The 23,863-nt window shown below is 38.1% G+C and overlaps 1 protein-coding gene across 1 annotated transcript in view; it reads left to right on the top strand.

The window, feature by feature from the left end:
- Positions 1-323: 323 nt before the first annotated feature.
- NPHP3 (nephrocystin 3) overlaps positions 324-23,863 on the top strand; it is a 29,531-nt gene continuing 5,991 nt past the window's right edge. Inside the window, exons 1-24 of the mRNA XM_010116426.2 lie at positions 324-793; positions 1,169-1,294; positions 1,886-2,036; positions 3,556-3,708; positions 4,531-4,664; positions 4,916-5,076; positions 6,997-7,144; positions 7,713-7,787; positions 8,360-8,539; positions 9,886-9,989; positions 10,695-10,809; positions 11,655-11,798; positions 12,351-12,448; positions 12,932-13,034; positions 13,642-13,724; positions 14,746-14,884; positions 15,691-15,855; positions 16,331-16,428; positions 17,280-17,402; positions 17,748-17,937; positions 18,080-18,321; positions 18,708-18,783; positions 19,841-19,968; positions 22,226-22,466. Coding sequence (XP_010114728.2) covers positions 440-793; positions 1,169-1,294; positions 1,886-2,036; positions 3,556-3,708; positions 4,531-4,664; positions 4,916-5,076; positions 6,997-7,144; positions 7,713-7,787; positions 8,360-8,539; positions 9,886-9,989; positions 10,695-10,809; positions 11,655-11,798; positions 12,351-12,448; positions 12,932-13,034; positions 13,642-13,724; positions 14,746-14,884; positions 15,691-15,855; positions 16,331-16,428; positions 17,280-17,402; positions 17,748-17,937; positions 18,080-18,321; positions 18,708-18,783; positions 19,841-19,968; positions 22,226-22,466 — 3,531 coding nt within the window. The 5' untranslated portion in view covers positions 324-439. The remainder of the gene's footprint in view (positions 794-1,168; positions 1,295-1,885; positions 2,037-3,555; positions 3,709-4,530; positions 4,665-4,915; positions 5,077-6,996; positions 7,145-7,712; positions 7,788-8,359; positions 8,540-9,885; positions 9,990-10,694; positions 10,810-11,654; positions 11,799-12,350; positions 12,449-12,931; positions 13,035-13,641; positions 13,725-14,745; positions 14,885-15,690; positions 15,856-16,330; positions 16,429-17,279; positions 17,403-17,747; positions 17,938-18,079; positions 18,322-18,707; positions 18,784-19,840; positions 19,969-22,225; positions 22,467-23,863) is intronic.

The following is a 23,863-nucleotide window of genomic DNA, read 5'->3' as shown; positions in this document are numbered from 1 at the left end:
GATCCCATTTTTCCTCAGAGAAGCAGAACCCCGCTCTTCGGCCTCCGCCAGGCCCCTCCCGCTGCCCACCGTGGCGGCCCCGCCTTTCCTCGGCCTTGACGGGCGGCTGGCGCTCCCCCTCCCGGGCCGCTCCAGCACCGCTCCCCGGGACGGAGCCGCCGTGGGACGGGGTGGGAGGGGGAGAGGGAAGGAGGCGGCCGGCGGGGCGGTTTTCTCCGGCCTTCCCTTAGACGTCCGGCCGACGCAAGGAGCGGACCATGGGTCGCGGGCTCGGCGGGCCCTCCGGCTCGACTGGGCCAGGGGAGCGGTGAGGGGCGCTGGCCGCGGCGAGGCGGGGAGCTGCCGCCTCCGGGAACGCTCCGCCTCGGGCATGTCCCTGCCATCACGGCCCGCTGGAGGCACCGGCTGCTCCACTGGGTGTTAAAGCCTCAACCCGGCCATGGGGACGGCGTCGTCCCTGGTGAGCCCGGCGGGCGGGGTCGGGGAGGTGATCGAGGACACGTACGGCGGGGGTGGCGGCGAGGCCTGCGAGATCCCGGTGGAGGTGAAGCCGAAGGCCCGGCTGCTGCGCGGCTCCCTGCGGCGCGTCGGGGCCTCACGGCCCGGCGGCCTCATCGGGGCCAGCTTCAAGTCGACGGCCTCGGTGCAGGAGCTGGAGTGCGTGGCCGAGTACGAGCGCCTGAAGAAGGAGTACGAGATCTTCCGCGTCAGCAAGAACAACGAGGTGGCCTCCATGGTGAAGAAGGAGGCCAAACTGGACAGGGAGAACAAGCGGCTGCGCGCTGAGCTGCAGGTAGCTCCTGCTGCCCTCTCGGGCGAGGGGCCTGAGCAGGGAAGCGAGGCCCTCACGCGTGAGGCTGCGAAGGGTTCGTCCTGCTTCCCAGAAGGGCTGTGGCAGGGAGGTGACAAGTGCGATGGCTTTTCCTTGCCAAGGAAGGCAAGGTGCCGGGGAAATGGTGCATGCCCCAGCGCCATCCTGGTGAGCCATAGGGGTGCGGTCAAGGCGTGCATCTGGGGACGGGGACCGCACAGTGCACGGCCGTCCTCCCTTGAGTAAGGAGAGGTGTAGGGTGCTGGAATAACGTTGTAGTCAGACCTGAAAAGTACTTAAAAACCTTTTGTCAGCAGTTGCTTTCACTCAGAAAAATGGTATATTAAATGTTTTCAGGCACTTCAGAAAACTTACCAGAAAATACTTAGAGAGAAAGAAAGTGCGTTAGAAGCTAAATACCAAGCCATGGAGAGAGCAGCTACTTTTGAACATGATCGAGACAAGGTCAAAAGGCAATTCAAGGTATGGCTTGACTTTTTTTCCTGGGAAAATTACCAGAAAGAGGATAGATGTCACTTGGTCACATTCCCCCAATGAACTCATCTCCAATAGCTTTCATGAGGAATGAGGACCTGTCCTTCTTAAATAATAAAAAAATCGGATTATCATAGCTCTAGCTGCCTATTTCCTTTAAGATAATCCTGCCAAAGCTTCTCTGTAAAACTATGAGGAAAAATCAGAAAATAACTTTTTGAATATTAAAAGGAGAATAGGCAGTGATGCATCTTAAACTAAATTCCATATTAGAACACAGGAATGTATTAATATTTGAGAGTGACAAGAAAACATGGATGCAAACTGACACATGCTGAAGAACAGTATGGCAGGGTTTAAAATGGTATAATTTTGAAAATGTATCATTTTAAACTATGTTTTCCTGCTCATTTGTAGGCTCCTCGTGGCTTCTTGTTCACTTTTTCATGCCTTTGTCTGCTAAATGAATGCTAGAAACTTATTTTTCCAATTGAAAGCAGATAACAGGAACTGATGTGGAATTTTTAAAGATTTGTGGTTTGGTGTTTTGTTTGTTTTTTTTTTCTTTCCTGCTCATAGATTTTTAGAGAAACTAAAGAAAATGAGATTCAGGACTTACTGAGGGCCAAACGAGAGCTAGAAGCAAAACTTCAGAGACTCCAGGCCCAAGGAATCCAAGTGTTTGATCCCGAAGAGTCTGATTCTGATGATAATTGTACAGATGTTACAGGTGAGTTTTGTCCCCAGCCATTTTGTATTGGAACATGACTAAAGTCTCTGAATAGTAAAGTGCGAGACAAATATTCATGCTCTTTTGAAAAAAAGTTTTATTAATCCAGATAAAAAGCAACATAAAGTAGTTTAAAGGGTAAAAGCAGCTGACTTTACAAACTTGGCTTAGGTTGTGGGAACTCCACGTTTCTAGTCTTACGAATGAATAGATGAAGAAAATTAGAGCACTGTCTAGACACAGTGACTTGAACATTTTTTAAAAATTGTTCCATGAACCCTTCTGAGTTTTCTAGTGTTTTCTGAGTTTTCTGACTCTAGATCTAAGAGATCACGTTCCAAAGGATCCAATAAGCACATCTGAAACTAGAGGGAATGTTAGATAGACTTACTGTCTGTGGATGATGAAGTATGCCAGTCTCAGCTGCTGTACTTTTCAAAATAGCAGAGTTAGATATTTAACAAACAAGAACTGACCAAAAGAGTTATTTTATTGAAGAATTTATTGAAAGGGAATCCCTAGCAAACTTAATGACATAAAAGGCAAAACTATATGCTGTAAGAGGTGTTTGATAACATGGGAAAGGTTCAGTTAGGTACACGATCAGTCCTCTGACTTTGTATCTGATTCAAAACAGAGCAATAATTGTAGCAGACAGTTAGCACCTTAAGACTCTTAAAAATGGCCACCACTGCTTCTTGCACCATGAAAAGTTACTGAGGAAAAACTGCATGCAAGTGCTGTTGCTTAACTTTTGTTTCGCTTATTGAGATATATCAACAGTCGCATCTTGGCAGGAGTATAAATATGCCATCTTTAAATGTAGAAATGTTTCAAAATGCAGTAATTGGCTTTTTGCATAGTAATTATGCATTTGATGAATTTTAGTGGTATAGGTAGTCTTGGTTTTTTTTATATATTTTTTTTCTGTCTTCTTTTATGTTAAATTAATTTTTGAGTTCATAGTTCCCTTCTTCTGAGTCTTTTTCGATTTCCTGATTTTCTCCATGGAAGACTTATTTAGTGTCTTGAATGTTGTATATTCATTGGCAGAAGTGTAATCCAAGCATCTTATGGAGAGATACTGTGAAAACTCTTTCACACAGCACAGAGGATATATTTCAATCCTGACCTACAAGCCCCTTTATGCTTTTTCAGTGCTGGAACATTCTTGAACAAAAGTTTTCAGTTTTGTCGCGTGCACAAGTGACTGCAGCAATACTGTGAACTGTTTTCCTGATATGTAATGCAAGTCAGCTTTTGAATCGATGTGAGCAATCTATATAATAATAAATATTAGCAAATAACCTCGTGCTTTAGCAGCATGGTTTGTCACTAACTTTGGACAAGCACCCATTTAGAACTACAATACATACAAGTGTGAGCAAATCTGATAACGGGAAAAAAAAATGTAATCAGCGGCATGTAGAGGTAGGTTTCAGCTGGAGTATTTAAGAGTGATCATTTACCTTGTTTAGTGACAATGAAGAGGTTTTTGGGTTTTTTTCCCAATACTTAGCTGCTGGGGCACAATCTGAATACTGGAATGGAGGAGCTTTGGGAAGTGAGCCATCCATGGGTAGTATGATGCAACTTCAGCAGTCTTTCAGAGGGCCTGAATTTGCTCATAGCTCCATAGATGTTGAGGGGCCATTTGCAAATATAAACAGAGGTAAGTGCTGGTGGTTTGTTTTACTGGGATTATAGATGTCTGAGTCATCTTTCTATCCATTCTTAAGTAATTCTGTTCTTCCTTAGTTCCTTTTCTGTCCATTCTTGGGTCATTTGACTAAAGGGTTATTTGGAATTCTTCTTTGTAAAAATAAAAGGAACTGTATCTGTCCACGCTAAGTTATATTTAATGTGTTTGGTGACTACAGTCTGTACCTGCAAAGTGAGAGGGGAGGGTCTGCTCTGTGGTGGCTCCAGCTTCACACACTTAGCCTTTCATCATGCCATGTGGTACTGAAAGGGCAACCTGTTCCTAACTTGAAAGAATGACCAGCCACAAAATGAAGAACTTAAGAAAGTTTTAAAATTCATTGTTTCATAGGAATAGACTTGATCTCAGTAAGAGGAAATTCTCTTCGTGTTTCACAGTTATTTATTTGCATAGTCTAATTAAAATACATGTAGAACTGGAGGAAAAAAAACCTGTTTGATTATGAATGATTTTATTATTCCTGAGTATTTTTATTTATTTTACAACTATCAGCTTGGTTTTGTGGATACATTTCATTAATCCTATTTAAAGGAAATATCATTGTAATGATAATATGAATATATTTAACACTGTTGTTTTGCCACATTGACAAATTATATGATATTATCAGATGATATGGGTTCTCTAAATTCAGATTTTAAAATTTAAAGTAGTTGAGTAGAAGTACTACTGTACTGTTCATAATGTTAAGAGGTGATGACTTACCTGTTATGCAGTGTAATCAGGTGTGAAAATCTTGAGACTTCATTTTGTTTTTTTTTTTATTGGCAGATGATTGGGATGCTGCTGTCGCCAGTTTATTACAGGTTACTCCTCTGTTTTCCCACTCTCTGTGGAGTAACACAGTACGATGTTTTATTATTAGCACTGATGAGACTCAACCAGAAGTGGACATCTTCATTAGAGTGGGTATCTCACAAACTTGTACTAACTTACATGCTGTTTTGTTTCCACTGTGAAACTGATTCAGAAATCTGTCTAATATTTCTTAAAAACGGTAGTAGGTGTAGTGTGATTTCAGTGAAGTCAGTGAAAGTATTGTCAAGGACTTCGGGAGAAGAAACTGCGTAGAGAAAAGAAACTGAGGTTTATCTAGTAGGTCCTTAGAGCTGTGCAGATTTAGTAATAAAGCACCATTATTCGAATTTGCTTTCAGCACTACTCACCAAAACTTCAAAGAATCTGTGAAACGATGGGGTACTTCTTTCAAGTTGTTCATTTTTCAGCAGAAAATGAAAGGCCTCTTAAGGATGTAAGAAAATGGGAAATTGAAAAAAGTTCATTGGTCATTTTGCTTCTGCATTTAACTTTGCCAAGGTAGGTGTTTTTTCGGACCGGTAAAGCAAATGGAAACTGCTAATTTATGCAGAGTGCAGCTTATTAAAATGTATGTGATGCTTTGCTCAGTACATTTCCTAGGCTAGTATCTTCTATGTGATACTCCTTCAAACTTTAGGTTTGCTAGTGCAGACAGTTTAGAGAATGTATCAGCTTAGCATAATTTCCTTTTTCTTGTAGCTACAGATTCTCTTAAAATACGGCATGAAAGATGTCTTCATAATACAGAAATATTTTGCTTTCCAAGAGCAGCTCTCTGTCATGTGTATTGCTGGAGTTTTAGGAATTCAAGATGGCTGGCGTGAATGTCCTCAGTGTTTTAATTTGCTTGTCTATCCTTACACCTGTCTGTAGTATTTTGATTTTATTCTGTCACATATTATTTTTTATTTTTTGGACTGATTTCATGGCTCTCCTGTGTAGTACCTTATGCTAGCTTTCTACAGCTTAATTTACGGAAGTCATGATGTTTTATGACAAATGGTGATGCAGTATGTTGTGTTTGTTCAGTGAGTGATTTCCAAACCTTCTAGAAGAAGCAACATGACATACTAAATGAAAAACACCTAATTAGGGATACTTGTAGAATTATGCTAGGACTGTTTCTGTTACGCATTTGGGAATTTTGGGGAGAGTTTGGTTTTGATGTTTGGTGGAGGGAGGGGTGTCCTTTTGCTGAAGGAGAGGGAAAAAGGGATTGGAAAAGATAATATTAAGGATCTTAAGAGTGGTCATTCCAAAACATCTTTATGAATCCCAAAATCTGAAAATACTGGTATGCATTGTTTCATATTAGTGCTAGATTTTGAACTCTAGGGATTTCAAATATTGTTGTATTATTAGAGCTCTTCTATTAACTAGACCTCCTGTTTCTGTAAATACAACGTCTGTCTGCAGAGAATTAAAGGCTGATTTAAGGCACTGGTAGCTAAGATTTACAACAGTGGAGTGCTTCAGGGAACAGCCAGGTACCATAGAAGATGTTGATTTGTTTTCATAGTGGAACTGGACTAGAGCTGCCATACATTTTTGCTCTTAGAAAGATGTTGTCAGCTGCTGAGGGTATATTGACACTCTGAGGGGATACGGTTGCCAAATAACCCAGTTTTATGTATGTGGGTCACAAGTGTTTAACAATGAAATACATGGGGGGCGGGGGGCGGGGACCAAACAACCCACAAAGGAGTGTTCCTGCCAACAGTATTTTACTTAGAAAGTTTCTCTTAGAAAAACTATGATGAAAATTGTAGTGCTCATGTAAAATGTAATGCTCATGTAAAAACATAATATTTAAGAGATCCTGTCTGCTATTGTCAGCATCCCCAAGTTATTGTAGTTCCCTCTGTGGAACAGCAATAGATTGCTGGGATTAATATCCATGGATATCATTCTCATATATAAATACAAAGTGCTTTTGAGTGTGGAGGTGTGTAGTTCTCCTTTTCAACTCCTGTAAACTAAAAGACTGTCCTATGTCTGACAAATACTAAAGGACTTTTTTTCTAAAAAGGTCGAAGAATAGGACAGAGCCTTCAGATAAGTGATGGTGGAGCATGTATGTGATGCTTATGAATCGTGTGTCTGTCCATGTTCTTTCCATGCAAGGCAATTACCTTTTACTCAGTATGACAGGAACTTTTAATTTACAAAGCGATAATCATAAAAACTAGTAAATGGTTTTGATGTTCTTGACGTAAGTAGCACAAAATTCTCTCTTAGCTTTTCCTTGCTTCAGAGTTTATCTTAAATTCTCTGTTGAAATATTTGCTTGCCCTTTGTTGTGAATAGATATTACTTTTGAATTAGATTTGCAGTGAAACCCATCTTTGGAGCTTATGTTGATTGAACTGTTTGCTACAGCACTGTAATATAGCACAAGAATGCTGATTTCCAATCTAGTTGTTTGTTGGAGGACTGTGAAGAAGCCTTCTTGAAAAACCCAGAAGAAAAACCTCGGCTAATTTATCACAGAAAGGAGGATGGCAGAGTCAGTTCAGTCTCAGTGCAACAGTTAATTGAGCAAGTTTCTTACATGAACAAAGCAAAGGTATGGCATTTTAAAGACCGTTGAATTTTAAAAGGCTTACTTTCCTGCTATAAACAACATTGAGTGCAGTAGTCTCAGATTTTAGGAGAAATTGCATTACATTCATTGCTCTGGATGTTCATTATATGAGCAGATTGATTGAAGCTGAAATTTATGAATGTTACAGATTTTTTATTAGCAGGGGAGAAAAAAAGCCACTGCATTTTCACTGAAAAAAAATCCCTATGCAGTAATGATGGAATTTCTCACCTGTGTTTAGCCACTTAAATGGCAAAGTTATTTACCTAAGGTCTCTTTGTGGCTGCTGAAGAGAAAGAAGTGTACCTCCAGAGAGACTCCTCGCGTCCGAAAATAGATCAGTTGCCGTTTATTGTCCTCTACGGAGACAACTGTTGAGAAAGCTGAAACTAGATGCCCAGCTTTTGAAAGCTGAGGCAAAGTGAATCCTACCTAAGGAATACAACAGAAAGGAATTTAAATGTGTTCCGGAATACTTTTGTTGTAAGTGCTAAATACTGTTCCCAGTTAGGTTCAGAGTTGCGTCATGCTTTGCCGCTTAATTTTTCAGATGATTGATCATATTGGAGGTGTGGAGGAAGGAGCATATGAAATCTATAATTGTGTGGAAAAGATAATTAAACAGGTAGAGTATGTGATGTATTTCAGCTTTTTCTATTCCTGCTCTGATTTGTAATCTTAAATGATGTCAGTGTCATTACTATATGCTACTTAGATGTAATTCAAAGGATCTTTGTGTTTTAGCACTAGTATCTGGCAAGCAAAGAAATCTGCAGGTGGAAAATAAAACCCAAATCTGAGCAGTGCTTTTATGGACAGAAGCAGAAGGAACAGGGGAAGGGGATCTATTTGTGGCCTAAATTCTCTTTTAATTTCTCTTTATCCGTATCATAGGATAAGGAAAGATTGCATAGTCCGTTCTCTGCTTATCGTTCCTTGTAGTGAGTTGCTTTCCCTATGAGAAGACTAAAACCAGTGTCTTGAGACCTGTGCATTGAAACCTGTGCATTCAGAGTCAACTTGGTCTCATCTAATTGCTCATGTATTTATGGTCCTTGCTAGCCAAAAAGGAATTGAGCATATTAATGTTAGTAGAGCTGCGCTCATACACAGCGGAATTTATACTAACACCAAATGTGCCTGCACTGTTAACAATTATAGCTGCAGTTCTCTCTATGTAATTTTCTTTTTACTTAGGATATATTGGGGTGTGAAATGACAGAACTAGAAGGCAAGGTTTTGGACAATAAAGAAGAGTCCAGTGCTCCTGAAGAAGAAGTTTTTGGTGATGTATTGTGGGATGCACATGATGAACAAGAACAGATGGAAGCTTTTCAGCAAGCCTCTAATTCAACATGTGAGCTGGGATTTGAGAAGGTGAGTACGTTGGACATGTGTCAGGATGAAGAGAAAGTGTGTGATTCCTTTCCATCTCTTGTTAGGCAAGATGTACTTCTACAGAAGAAGCAGTGTCTGAGAGCATCCTTGAGGCTATTGCTCCTTAGACGAGAAAAAGCCATATGTCTTGTATAGATGGCATACTTATTTTCTGTGAGAGATACCAGTTTGTGTGTTGTTGAATGGCATTGATGAAGAAGCAATTGTTGTTCCTGCACTGGAGAAAAGCACTGTAACGGTGTGCCAGAAGTAGGGTGTCCTTCTAGACTTTGATCGTCAGTGGAAAAGGTTCTGAATGTCTTTTTTTTTTTTTTAATTTTATTTTTTATTTTTTGAGGAAATACGAGATTTTTCTTGACAACTGGAGTTAAGTCTTTCAGAGATGACTAATGCAAAGATTTAATCTTATCATGCAGCCATACATATGTTGAGAAGAACATAGGAAACTTAGAGAGCTGCTGAATAGCTCAGTACTTACTCGTTACTTGAAATAAAATTCTTAAAACATTTCAAATTGGGAGTATTAAAGTGGTCATGGAGAGTGATGCAACGGCTTATTTGTGCAACATTCCTTGATGTTACAGTGTAACATAAGCATGCAGTTTCTCTGTTATTGTATTTAAATTATTAGTACCTCTATTTTACTAGCACAATTCATTCTTTTAGTCACTACTCATATTTGGGAGGATTGTGCCATCTTTACTGCATTCTAAAACAGTAAACTAATAGAACATTAAAAGAAAAATACTTATGTGTATCTTAATGTGCCTCCACTTCTTTTTTTGGAGATAAAATATTTCTCTCAAGTGAATGAAGGGTGTTATTTGTTTTTTGTCATCCTGAACTCTGCTACAATATTCTTGGGCATTCATGAGGTGAAAGAAGGCCTTTCTTTTGCATGCTTAGTGCCTCAAAACATCATTCATGGCAGATGCCAACTTTGAAGGCTTTGTCCTGGCAACCATATCGAATGCAGTGGAGTAGCTGGGGGAAAGTGGGGATGAGGAAGCCTTAACAAGCCGAGGACCCAATTGTTTTACTGTTGTAACACTAATTCAGTTTATTAGTACTGAAACTTCCGTTTTAAACAGAGTTTTGGGGAAAAAAAATTGTTTATTTTACATTATCTTTAGATAGTAAATTCTGTGGTTTTAAGTGTTTCATTAGAAAATTTATTTCCATTTGTATTATACTGTTACAGTAGTTATTCCCTTACTTAAATAAATCTATACTTGCATTTTGTGTCTAGATGGTTTATGATACCAAGCGCTATATTTCTCTCTTAAACAGTGGAATAGTTGTAATGATTGTTTCTTTTTTTATAGTATTTTGAACGTCTAAATGACCTAGTAGCAGCACCAGCACCAATTCCACCTCTGCTTGTATCAGGAGGACCAGGCTCTGGGAAATCTCTCCTTCTGTCAAAATGGTAGTTTAAACTATTTTTTTTTTAAATGAATGAAATTTAAGGAAAAAAGTTTGCATTACATTTCAAATATCAGTTTAATTACTGCTAAAATGGGAGCATTTAAAAAGCACTGAAGTTTTTGAAGCATCCTGTAAAGATTTGTAATAATTGAGTAGCAAATTCCACCTGGACTGCCTTTGACATCTCCCTGCCTCCAATTGCAACATCCTACAGATCTGTCTTTGCACAGTGTTCATAAGTGGTTTCAGTAGCTCAGTAGTGTTGCCATTCTCTGATACACAACAGGCGTCGTTTGGAGTCTTTTTAACTGAAATGAAGGAAAGGTCAGACCTAATAATTTATCATAGAAGTGCATTTTATAGTCACTTGTAGGCTATGACAGAATTTGCTGACATAAAAATAAATTGATAGTGTCATTGCTTCTTAAAAGCTTGGTGACATGTGACTATTTAGTGCCAGGAAGGGCACTTGTTAACAGCTGTCAGTACTGGGGAGAGCGAAAATGGAATCTAACACGGAAAGTTCAATTATAGCTCAGGAAATGTCTATCCTATTTTGTAAGAGAAACGTGGAACACCTGTAGCTCAGACACCCTATCTCCTTTGGCAAAACTGATAGTTTTTAGTTCTTATTTGACATATATTTGCAAAATTATAGTATGTTAAGTGCTTTTTTTTTTTTTTTTTTTTTAACTTATCTCATTAGGATTCAATTGCAACAGAAGCATTCACCGAACACGCTAATTCTTTATCACTTTGTTGGGAGGCCCATGTCTACTAGTTCAGAATCTGCATTGATAATTAAACGCCTTACTTTAAAGGTATGCTGTAGTACTCTGTACACTGCATTGAATGGTTCTTTGGAAAGTGCCTCTCTGTGTGTGTGTATGTCAAAAGGTAAAATTTTCTACAGGTTTTCTACATCAGTTAAGAGTAATACAAATGTAAGCCATTATAGAATGGGAGGAATCTGATCCTATACATTGAATACAGATCAATTAAATAGCATCTCTGGGATATTTGTGATAGATTGGCATTAGCAGTTATGCTTCCGGTGACCTATATTGGTGGCTTATAAAACCATATAAGCTTCTTCCAAAATTTCCTGCTACCTGGCCAACGAGAGAGGCAGATGGCACCTCTTCTGTCTCTATATTTAGAAATGTGAGGCTGCATTCACCAGTTGACACCGTATTGTGCCTAGACTAATCTCTCTTATATGTTAATTTATTTTTTAGTTGTGTGTTAGATATGTGAGTATTTTTGTGCCAGGGCCTGAGCTTTCTTTTCCCTTCACGTGGTGGCACTAAGGACCTCACAGGACTAAAACTTTTAGGGAAATGAATTCAGTTGTGCTCTACTTGCTATTTTCTCATGTATTTTACAGTCCACCTATTTTACCTGTGCAACTTTTAAGTCCTTTGTATCTCCAAATTCCTTGTCCATTATATAAACTCAGGTTGTCTCTAGAATTTACACAATAAGTTCAAGAAATATCTTTCTGCGTAATCAGAGGGAAAGAATTCTGCATAAATGTTACTAGAAAAATTGCCCCAAAATTGTGTGGTGGGGTTTTTTTCCCCCCTCTTGTGTCTATAGGACTACTTTCAAGTATCCTGGTTGATATTTAAGCTAGAATTTATTATATATGTTTATAATTCTGCAGCTTATGCAACATTCTTGGTTAGTGTCACCTCTGACTTTGGATCCAGCTAAACTTCTGGAAGAGTTTCCCCGGTGGCTGGAAAAACTTTCTGCACGTCATCAAGGCAGCATTATTATAATTATTGATTCTATTGACCAAATACAGGTATGTTTTCAAAATACTTGCCATTTGTCCGTCTAAAGGAAACCTTGACTATTGTAATAGGTTCAGCTATGTCTATGTAACAGAAATATTAATGTTTGCTTTTCTCTGAAAAGCACATATAGAAAATAGTTTTTTAAGACATACAGATGAGTTAAAATAGTTTTTGAATTTTAGTAGATAAATTTTGTGTTCGATTAGGTTTTTTTTTCTTCTAAATTTATCTTAACACCTTAATTTTTGAGCAGTCCAGTTATGTTATTTATCCAATGATTCAAGGCTATGAGCTGACTTATTCAGGATGTAAATAGCCTAGTCTTTATGATGTCAACATTTCAACAATAGTGTTCTACCTGTTTTATTTAGTGTGCAGTCATGCTGATACTTATCAATGGATCATTTAGAACTGTTTCAAAAACCAGATAATGAGCAATTTTTAAGGACACTGGAGGATTTAGGACTCCTTTCACTGAGCCATTCAGTTAGTGAAATGTATCAACTTATGGCATTGTTTTGAACAACTTTTATACTAAGTACTCAACATTTGATTTTAAGCAAGCTGAGAAGCATATGAAGTGGCTGATAGATCCACTGCCAGTGAATGTGAGAGTGATTGTATCAGTGAATGTAGAAACCTGTCCACAGGCTTGGAGGTATGTTACGCTTCTGAGATGTTTCAAAATATCCTAGGTTAGAATTGTTGTTCTAAATTACAGTTACTTCTTGAAGAGCAAACAACCAGATTTGTCAAGACCTGGAGATTTAATAGGATAAGGTTTTGCAACCATTGAGGACAACAAAAGCTGCTCTGTTGTAACTACAATGAGGACAGGTTGTAGTTGTTGGGAAACCAGATTTTTGACTTACTGCGATGGATCTGTCCACCTGGCTATATGAAAGAGGATATTAAATGCAGTCAGATGCATATCAGGAACTGTAATACCATGATGTAATCCAGGATAAGGCTAAAAATGGAAATTTGACTTGTAGTGACTACAATTTCTTAGTAGCAGGGAATAGCTTCAATTACTGCTTTGATATAAATATTTAAAAAGCTCTGGAACTTTGATGGCTTTTTTTCCTTTTGTGTGCTATTTAGTAAGGTCTGAATATAACTTTGTTCTTTCTTCCCAAAGGTTGTGGCCCACACTTCATCTTGATCCATTAAATTCCAAAGATGTTAAATCCCTTATTAGTGCTGAATGTAACTTTGCAAATGTTAAATTGACTAAAGAGCAGGTATGTCTGTTGCAGTTCTTCTAAAGTACCTCACTCTAGTGTAACTTTTAATGAAAACCTGGAAAGATGAAATAAGCACAGCTGCCAAAAGGAGCTATTACATTTAGCTAACTAAATACTACTGCTCAAGACAACACCCAGATTGAGTATTTTTACCCTGCAGCTCATAGAACTGAAACACAGATGGAACAGCATAAATTATTAATGAAAAAACAGTGCAATTGCACATATTGCTGTAAATGTGTTATGTTATTTTAGAATAATAGAAGATTTAGTATTGCATAATACGGTAACAATGATTGGTTAAGTGGGGAAAAATATTTTACCTCTTTGCCTTGGAGACAGTCTGTAAGGTAGTTCTCATCTTTAGAGATGTAATGGTTAAATCCTAACTCTTTAATCTTAAATTCAAAAGGAAGCTTTCACTCTTATGCTCCTATAGCTAGAAAAACATGCAGTATTTTGTGCTCTAGTTATCATGTCATAGTCTTCAGATGTTACAGGTAGAAGCATATCTAGAACTTTTTATTTTCTTGTCAAACCGTGAATGTTTTATTGGTATGGTTATTTTCATCTTCACTCACTGATTTTGTTTAAAATGTTGTAGGAGAAGAAGCTTGAGAGACATTGTCGTTCCGCCACAACTTGCAATGCCTTATATGTCACTCTCTTAGGCAAAACCATTGCTTGGTAAGTTGAGATGATCTTGAAATTATTATGCTTATCGTTACATTAGAAGACTTCAAGTAGGTTTGTAGCATTTCAAAATACATTCATTTAACATAGAATTAATATTGTTAAGAAAAAACGGTGGAGCAGTATATAAAAGTTCCCCTCCTGCAATGACTGTGAGTGCAATGGAAAGAAAGATCAGAGAGTATATGGTTGTCATTTTGATACTAAATGAATCCTAATAGCTGTATCCATCTGTTTTCAGCTTTTCTGGTTTTATTTTATTTTTCTGTTGTTCTGCTTTCTGAATATGTCAGATGTTTCAATGCTTTTTAAAGGTATTTAGAGAATGTTGATATTGTTTTGTTAAACAGTTTCGTTCTGGTCTGTTGTATTTACTGATGTACCGGATAGTTTGCCTCACGGATTTTTAAGGCTAAAAGGAAGTTCAACAACTGTTTAATTTAACATCCTGTGTATGGTGCTTTGCCCTATAATTCCTGCTGCAGAGAAAATTAATCTTCCGTCTTGTGCAAGAGAATATTTAATAAGTGCATTGGCTTATTATTAACCTAGACTTCATCTTGTTGAGAAAGACACTTTTTTAGATTAGAGCCTTCCAGAAAATGATATGCTGATTGATAATTGACTCTGTGTGGCTGATTTTTTGTTATTTTTTGTTTCTATTTTATGTCTTAGAATGCGTAATTGCTCCTGAAAACATGCTTTGTATATGTGTTAAATGAAATAGCAGCATGTGGTTTTGTCTTTGTCCACCCTGGTGTTCTTATTCTATAATCCTACTGGAGGAAAGAACACTGCAACATACTCTTTTTTTTTTAAAAAAAAAAAAAAAAGAAAAGAATTTGCAGTTGTTTAGGAAAATCAGACAATATGACAGAAGGTGGCTTCAAGAATTCACCTCTTCTGTGTTTAATCTCACCAGGTGTTGTGCATCTTTTAAACCCAGTAGGAATTCAGAGCACTCTTGCTTAGCCAAATTTAATACACTAAACTCTGTCCTTTTTGTCCTTCTCAGTGGTGGAAGTACAGGAAATATTGATGAAACCCTTCAACAGTGTTTCCAGTGTCAAGACACGGTGTCACTGTACAGGCTTGTTCTGAGATCGATTCAAGAATCATTGCAGAGTGATAAAGAGAAAGGTCTTTTGAGAGAGGTAAGCAGAGAATGCTTCAGTATTTCTACAGGTAGTGTATATTCTTTCAAGAGTTTTTCTTAAGTTAAAAGGAAACATAAATTTATGTTGGTTCATATGTATGATTCTGAGATTACCATATTATTAGTGTAGACTGGATAATTTTATTAATCTAATAATATCTATTGCATAACTATAGAACATATGACTGCTTTGTGTTAAATTTCAACTAAGTCATTATCTCACAAAACAAAACAGAACTTTTTAACTATGATGTGATCTAGAATCAGCACTTCCTTTGATACCCTGATTCAATTATTAACTACAATGAGTACAGTAAATGTAATTAAAACATGGAATGAATACAGGGCACCGCTTATTAGATTTTTGATTTCTCTTCCTATCTTTGCAGAATTTCCCTGTTGTGTGAAACATTGTTTTGATTATGACATTATACTCAATAATTACTAGAAGTTCTTTGGTGCTGGCAGCATAAACCTTCAGCATATTTTACTTAGATGAAGTTCCGTACTATAATGGAGTTATTTTCCTCCAGTATTTTAGAGGAAATTCTAAGGAGCCATTTGTTTGTCCCAGAGTGTCCCATTTGATGCTTTATTTATTAGAGTATTAAGCCATTATCACTGAGGATGGTTCTTTGAGGACAGAAGAGGGAAAGGGCTTGTGTAGGCAGGGTTGTTTTTTTTTTCCCTTGACATACACAGTTATATAGAGTGATACACAGTATTTTTCTTGGAATTTCAGTGTAACTAAACTCTGCAGCAAATATTGCTAACTGTGTAAAGTGATTTTTCTGCTTTATGTAGATACTGTGTGTCATCAGTGTTAGCCACAATGGTGTGAGTGAGTCAGAGCTGATGGAACTTTATCCTGAACTATCTTCTGCAGTATTGGCCTCGCTCGTTCACAGCCTGCACAAAATGTGTTTGCTGACATATGGCTGTGGTTTGCTAAAGTTCCAGCATCTCCAGGTAAATTCTGTAATTCTAAATATGTGCAAGTGAAACTCCACCCTCTAAGCCCCTGCTGTTTTTTAGATAAGTTCTGTTGTTAACTAGGTAGGCCATGATATGTTTGTGTTTGCTCATCCATTTTCCTTGAGGTCTGATCTCATGTTAGAATCACCTTCAAAACTACTAGAGCTGCGATAGCAGTATTGGTCAGTATTGTTCAGCAATTAAAAACCTGGCATTTCAAACCTTCAGAAATTTCTGATCTATTAGTTGTTAACTCTTTGTGTCCTAGAAAACAGGAATATTATCTAAATAGCCACAACTTTGGTCTAATATAAGACAATCTGTTTGTAGTGCCTTTGTCACAGAAAGATTTTCAGTTCTACGACATGAAACGTGTTTCATAAAGAAAACTTGCATAGCACCCTGTGTATCACCAACACTTACTAAACAAATTAAATGCATTCTCTTTCTCTGAATTATATTCTTTCAGGCTTGGGAGATGGTGAGATTAGAGTTTATGGAAGAAGGTGAAAATGTTATTTCTGCCTATAGACAAAAACTAGTGGAGTATTTCACCATGCAGCTAAGGTAGGTCAGAATTCCTCAAGATATGCTAAATTGCAGGCTTTATGCCTCATAGGTGTTTTTTTTTTTGTTTCTTCATATCACTTCTTTGACTTAGTTCAGTAAATTATTGTGGCAAAATAACTCTGCAAAACCCTAGTTGTCAGTTTAGCAGTTTATTATTGATATGTTACTTTTCAGTCTTGGGAAGACTGAGGACTATGGAGGGAAATGGGCATATAATAAAGTTAGCCTTTGATAAGGTAGGGCATGAATTTATACCGCATAATTTATTTTGTAGTAACAGACTCCATGTAGATTTTTAACTCCTAGTAAAAGCTAGGAAATTTGAGGTTGCTTGGAACTTGAAGAAGAAACAAGACCAGTTGTGTTCAGCAAGCAATAAGCAGATACACAAGAGGAGGTCCAGTAGGACAGCTGAACAGCTACAAGTTCATATCCAGCTTGAAAACTGGTTTGTATTTACAGTCCTGAGTTATTATGCCCCAGCTGTGGGCTGTGGGCTGCTACATACTGCTCCTCACAGCATCCACTCTTGGGCAGCAGAAAGCCAAGAGGGACACACTGTGCTAGGAAAAGGAGGCACAAAGGGACTGTGGACCGCTGCAGGGCTGCAATCCTGCTAGCAGGCACAGATTAGCCCATAGGGGAGGGAGGAGCAGCTTCCTCTGGGTGCCTGGGGGTTCCAGTGCCCTCTGAACATGTGAAAAAATGGAGTACCTAGGTCTTATAGTAGTCTGTCTGTTTAGACATTCAGTTATGGCAATTGTAGGCTTGCCTAGTTTTCACATCAACTTGATAAGTTCTATTAGGCCTCTCAGAGTTTTAATTTCAATTTGCTTTTCTTTCAATAGTCAAGACCGAGTGACTTGGAGAAGTGCAGATGAACTTCCCTGGCTCTTCCAACAGCAGAGTGATAAGCAAAAGCTACACAAGTGTCTTTTGAATCTCTTTGTATCCCAAAACCTTTACAAAAGGTACAAAGGTAGCCACTGCTTTGGCTGTTTATAAACATTTCAGAGTAATTTTTTGTCAATTTAAATCAGAAAATGACAGATATAGATTAAAGGAATTTAAATAGTAGAGACTGAAATATTAAATGCTGTTGTCATATAGATCATCTTTTTTCTGAATTCTGTTACACCTGGGGGTTGGTAAAGGGATAAATACTGCTGTTGAACAGCATTAGTCTCCATGCTTCGGTAGACACTGTAGCATAAAGACAAAATTCATGGATATGGCCCTTTTCTACTAACTCAGAATCAGTCTGAATAGAGAGGTGTCAGAGATAAGATGAGCTTCTTATTTCCTTGTTAAAACAGGGGACATTTTGCAGAATTGCTGAGTTACTGGCAGCTGGTTGGGAAAGATAAGAGCTCTATGGCAGCTGAGTATTTTGACTCTCTGAAAGAATATGAAAAAAGCTGTGAGGGAGAGGAAAGTATGATCTGCCTGGCTGATCTTTATGAGACCCTGGGACGGTTTCTTAAGGACCTAGGTCTTCTCAGTCAGGTAAGTACATTTAGAGATTATTGTAACAGCAAGGAGGCAAATTAAGCAGAGCTCAGTGTGTGCTTTCTGTTGCATTTGTTAAATTATTGTAGCATAGAGGATGCTGCCTGCTGCCGTCATATTCTGAACTTGGTTGTTACAGGCTGTAGCTCCCCTGCAGCGGTCTCTGGAGATTCGAGAGACTGCACTGGATCCAGACCACCCAAGGGTGGCGCAATCACTCCACCAGCTAGCGGGAGTTTACGTTCAGTGGAAGAAGTTTGGAAATGCTGAACAGTTGTATAAACAGGCACTGGAAATCTCTGAAAATGCTTATGGATCTGAACATCCTCGAGTAGCCCGTGAACTTGATGCGCTTGCAACCTTGTACCAAAAGCAGAACAAGTAAGCTTAACTGGTGTTTTTGTTTCATCTGGAGGTGGTACAAAAATAACAGCAGAGATTTTCTTCCTGAAGCCAGGATGTTTCTTTAGTTCTTTTTTTTTGAGTTTCTTAACTTCCAGTGCAACAGTCAGCATCCTCTCTGTATTCTTGCAGCAGGCCACCTAGTAGGGGCCAACTTCTGTGCTTGATTTAACAACAAACTTCTGAGGAGTTAGAGGTGAAGAAATAACATTGTCTTGCAATTTTTATCTTTGACAAGTCTGATTTTTTTCAAGACTGTTGAAGTCTCCTCAAATTTGTATGTTCAAGTAAGTTAGAAGCTTTCCAGCATACCCAGTAGTGCTACATTTGATATTCTTTCTAACACTGTAAATAACTGGTTTCAGATATGAACAAGCTGAGCAACTGAGGAAAAAGTCCTTCAAAATACGCCAAAAAGCAGCAAGGCGGAAAGGCAGTCTGGTAAGGAAATGTCTGATATTTAATAAAAATGCAAGGCATGTTGTGATTCTGCTAATCTGATACTTCGGTAAAATGCTCTTGCAACTATGCTGGAAGTGGAGATGAATCAGTACAGCTGCTATGGAATTGAGAGGTGGAAAAGAAATAAGTGGATATATACGTTTCAAGGGTGCCGAATTACTATGGATAAAATTGGCTGTCAAAATGGCAATGGAAAAAGCTGTTCTCCAGAGTAACTGAGGCATTTGTCGTACAAATACTACTGAACCAGTGCTTGCTGCAACAGATAATCTCAGTAATATTAGGTCTCATACTGAGTTTTTCCCTATTTTTTTTCTTCAGTATTTTTCAGTTACAGAGTTCCTCTTGTAATTCTTGAGCTAAAGGTTTGTTAGTCCTGTGGTGGCTGTACTATAAGAGTTCAGGTAGAAGCTCCAGAGCTGTAGTTGTAGCTCTAATGAAAGTAAGCCATAAAAATGTTGGTATTTTCACAGTGCTTAAATACAAAAAAATTTGGATCATGAAGTTTTTGTCCATTTTTCTAATGAGTTCTGCTGCACAAGTGTTTTTATTAAGACTTCAGAGATAAGAATAGGTGAAGTGTGTAACAATGGCTGTACTTTTTACTTGTCACTCACTTTGCATGTAAGCATTAGCCTGGCAGCCCATTTCAAAAAGGTCCATGTAAAGCCTTGAGTAATACTTTATATGTATTTGTATTTAGGGTAGGAAATTAACTTCATTTTAAGTTTTGAGCTTATAAACCTAAGAATTTAATCTGAATTGGTTATTTGAATTGCAGAATTTAAGCAAATTAGCATGTATGATACAGGGAAAAGAGAGCTGTATGACAGTGGAGTAACTTAAATTTCTTGGAAGCATGTTTGGTGAAATGCACTGGTGGATTGTAAAGAAGCAGAATGCCTATGTGCCATTTGAAAACAGAATTTAAGTAGGATTATTGTGCTCCTCTTGCAACAAACTTATTTTTTTGTCTTCAGTTGTACGCTTTAAAAGTAATGGTGATTGGCTTACATTACCTTGTGCTTTGCTGTAGTGCGGCTTTGCTCTCCTGCGTCAAAGAGCCCTGCAATTGGAAGAGCTCACGTTAGGCAAGGATACACCAGATAATGCTCGAACCCTCAATGAGCTTGGAGTCCTCTATTACCTGCAGAATAATCTTGAGTAAGTTGTATTAATTGTAACACGTCCACTGAGTGTTCTTATAGATCTAAATGGAAGCAAAGCATTGAGAACTAGCATTAAATGTAGACACGTGATCAAATATTCATTATGGTTCTATCCATCCCTTGATTCATTCTACTGATTTTTGTTTACTGTGAAATTCACTCATATTTTCTAGAGTTGATGCTATTAGCATGTGAGTATTTACCAAGTCAGTGCATTTCCTGCATTCACGTTTGGTGTTCCGTGGTTAAATTTAGCCTAGCCTTCATTGCAAATACCAGTTCTCTCTCAAAATGTATGCCCCCTCTACTCAGCTTCACTATTTAGTGCCCCTTCTTTGTAGTGTTCGTCCTTGAACAGCGGGATTGTTGTTCTTCTGTGAAAAACAGTCAAAACAGCAGTATTACAAGAAATCATGAGTTAAATATTCACTGTGCTTGTAATCCTCAGGCTCTTACCCTGCTGGCCTTTTCAAGGGCAAAAGAGGACAGACCAGCAGAAAGGTGTTCGAAAAGCAGATAGCGCTAAGCAGGGGTGTTAAAGAAGGGGAATAAAAGGTGCAGAGCAGTTCTAATTGCATGGTTAGCCACTCTTCATACCAGCTTTTTCAACCTACAGAGCAGTCTAAAACTGTGTGTTGTGAGGGAATTGTAAAGTCAACTTAAATACAACTCTACTGAACTGAGTCTTTTCAGAGAAGAAAGAAAGTGCACAGCAAAAAAGCACAGAGTAGCTTCTGGAAGTATTTTTACAGTCTTCCTGTATCTGATATTTATATCACCTGTAGTTGTTGGATGACGACAGAAGTATATAGTAATTTAGGATCTGCACACAGAATCTCTGTTAAATGCAGAACATTTAGGGTGAAGGAATTGATTTTTAACAGTTGTTGAGAATTGTGGGATTTTTCATCAGTTTACCTTCATGAAGTCATGCCAAAGTGACTGATTATAGAGGAGCGATATCTGTCTCATCTCATATAAGGTTATTTTATATTCCACATTATTCATATATAGTTCCTGTACATCACAACCTACTTCTAGGGTAACCATATGTCTACTATTTCATAGGTGAGTAAAAGAATAAACTTTGTTCTAGTGAAGGTTTAAGTAATTTTTTTTTAGATGGATGTTGTGTTTCTCTGCTGAATCAGCAAGTCCTAGATTTAATTTCTTGATCATTTGATGCAGTTAGAATTAAATCAATGGCAGAAGGGTATGTAACTTTTTTAGTTGTTGTATGTTATATCACACATCATCCTCTGGCCCTTGCACAGAGTGAACACTTTTTGACACTTATCTAAGAGCTCCAGAATTGAACCTACAGTTCTGTGTATAAATGGTCTTTTTTTTTCTCTAATGCAAAATGGATTTTTCCAATTTACTCAGTTGCCCTCTTGTGAATAGTGTCACACAGAGTTTGTGTGTATGTCAGGATGACAAACTGCCTAGTTATAACGATGCTGCCAGTATTATGTGGGGATCGCCCATTGTTTGTGATAGAGGAACTGCTGTAAATCTGTAGTGGAATAGTAGTGTGCTGCTCTGCTGAGATTAAATACACCCTTTTGATAGAGAAACACTTGAATGATGGCATTACACGGAGTTTTTTCTACTTTGTTACTTCTAGACAGATTCCACTATGAGAATCTAGCTCATGACATATATAAAACATGCTCCAGTCTCTCCCCCTTTGATATGAAAGCTGTCTGCTGAACCCTGTGATATGTTTTATATTTTTTTTAAAGTTACTTGAAAAATGTGTGGTGTATTCTGAACCTTTACCTCACATTCCACTACTGCTTTATCCATGGGAGCACAGGACTGCTCTAAGGAGTTGTTCAGAAATCAGTAGAATGTTTTGAATAAGGAAGGATTATTTCCGTAACTGAAGATATAGGTTGAATTAAATAAAGTAGCAGCTGTTGAGGTAGTGTAATTTTTGCTGAAATCTGCTAGACTGGCATTTCAGTCCTTTACAGAGGGGCTCCAGGTTTGCATGGCAATATTTTAACTAGCTCTCTGTCTACATTCTTATTGTTAGCGTGCATGGCAGGACTATGTCTGGGATATATAGTTCCTCACTGTGTAAATTAATTGCTGATCTGGCATTTGCTTACTCCAAGGAAAGTCCATTACCAGATGTCAGTATCTGAGCAGTTTCCAAGGCTGAGTTTATTCTGTTTCAAACAGCCACATCAGCCTGTACAGAAGTTACCAGCTTTAAAATATTCCTGAACGAATGTGTTCTGTAGGACAGCAGAGCTTTTCCTGAAGCGCTCTTTGGAAATGAGAGAGAGAGTCCTGGGACCCAACCACCCAGACTGTGCGCAGTCTTTGAACAATCTGGCAGCCTTGTACAATGAGAAGAAGCACTATGACAAGGCAGAGGAACTCTATGAAAAAGCTTTAGACATCAGGAGGAGAGCACTGGCTCCAGATCATCCCTCCTTGGCTTACACTGTGAAACACCTAGCAGTGCTCTACAAAAAAATGGTAAGCACAAGCCTATTACCTTTTCTCATCACTTAAATTAACTGTAATGCCCTGTTACAGTCTTCAGTCCAAAAGGAGTGGTGTTCTACAAACATGCATAAAAGATGCAGTCAAGCAGCCTCAGTCTGTTTCCAAAAACATTTGATCTCATCAGTGTAACAGTGATACAAGGTTTTCAGCTCTTGAACCAAGATCAAATTCAGAAGATGACAATTTTTTTTGGTCTATGCTTTCCACATTTTAACATTCTTCAAAGATAAAGGAGTCCTTGAAGATAATCACTTGGATCAAATGCTCCTGTGTTTTTGCTCAGTAATTGTTACCTGCTATTATGTGCATGAAATTGTTTTGGGTCACATACTCTCTGCTCACTTCAGCTTCTAATTTTCATGCTGCTAGAAACTGCAGAAGCAGTCAATGTTTGCATCAAAAAGTTCTCTGCTAGTTTGAAGGAGCACAAATTAAAATTCATGGTGAACTAGTGATACAGGGAAGGGCAGAGGAAGAGAAAGGACAGAAATCAGATGTAGAAAATGACAAGTATGTATAGATAAGTATTGCAGATGAATTGCTGATCATCGTCAAACTGTGGCATGGTGATGCTTTGAAAAAATAAAAAAATTTCATCTGAATTTTGCAATTACAGTGAGCCATTATAAAAAGGAAGTTTAATTTCTAGTTGAATTTATTATTTATTTCTAATTGCTATTAAATATGAGAATTCACATTCTAAGAACAGAAGCTTAAACAGATTTCTGAAGTATTTCCAGTTGATGCGTGAGCAGATCCAAATCTGGAGGAAAAGAGATTTGCTGAAAAAATAATCTATAGTAAAACTAGTTAGAATATGAGAGTGGTATTTTAAAGAAACCAAAGTCAAGAAGCCAAAGCCTCAATATGGTGAATGGAAAGCAACAGGTACTTGAAATGGCACTGGGCACTGCGGCTGTTCCAAAGAAGATGGTGTGAACACCACTTCAGTAGTAGAAAACTGCTCAAAATTTAAGGCAGCTACATTCCCATTGCTGTATCACCAGTAGAATTTAGGCTCCTTAGGATAAAAAATAAGCTCTGCTGTCGTTTATGGCAGGATGAGGAAATACAAATGGAGAAAATTACATGGATGAAAGTACAACAGAAAATGATTTTTAACAGCCTTCTCAGTGAGACACTGAGAAATGGGAAAAATGGGAAATTTTCCCATTTTCATTTTTCACTGGGAAAAATGAAATTAAAAAAGAAAGAAATGGACATAGCTGAGAAACACATTAACTGAGAGTTGAATATGCTCAGTATTTTGGAAAATTAGGTCTTAATAAATATTAATCATAAACAATCTGTGCAGAATATAACTATGAATTAATCGAAGTTAACCCCTTATTCTGGCAACAGTTACA

Source organism: Chlamydotis macqueenii, chromosome 2 (assembly GCF_036417535.1).
Source record: "Chlamydotis macqueenii isolate bChlMac1 chromosome 2, bChlMac1.mat, whole genome shotgun sequence".
Taxonomy (NCBI): Eukaryota; Metazoa; Chordata; class Aves; order Otidiformes; family Otididae; genus Chlamydotis; species Chlamydotis macqueenii.
The sequence above is the reverse complement of the archived record's forward strand: the minus strand, read 5'-3'. Positions and strand labels throughout refer to the sequence as shown.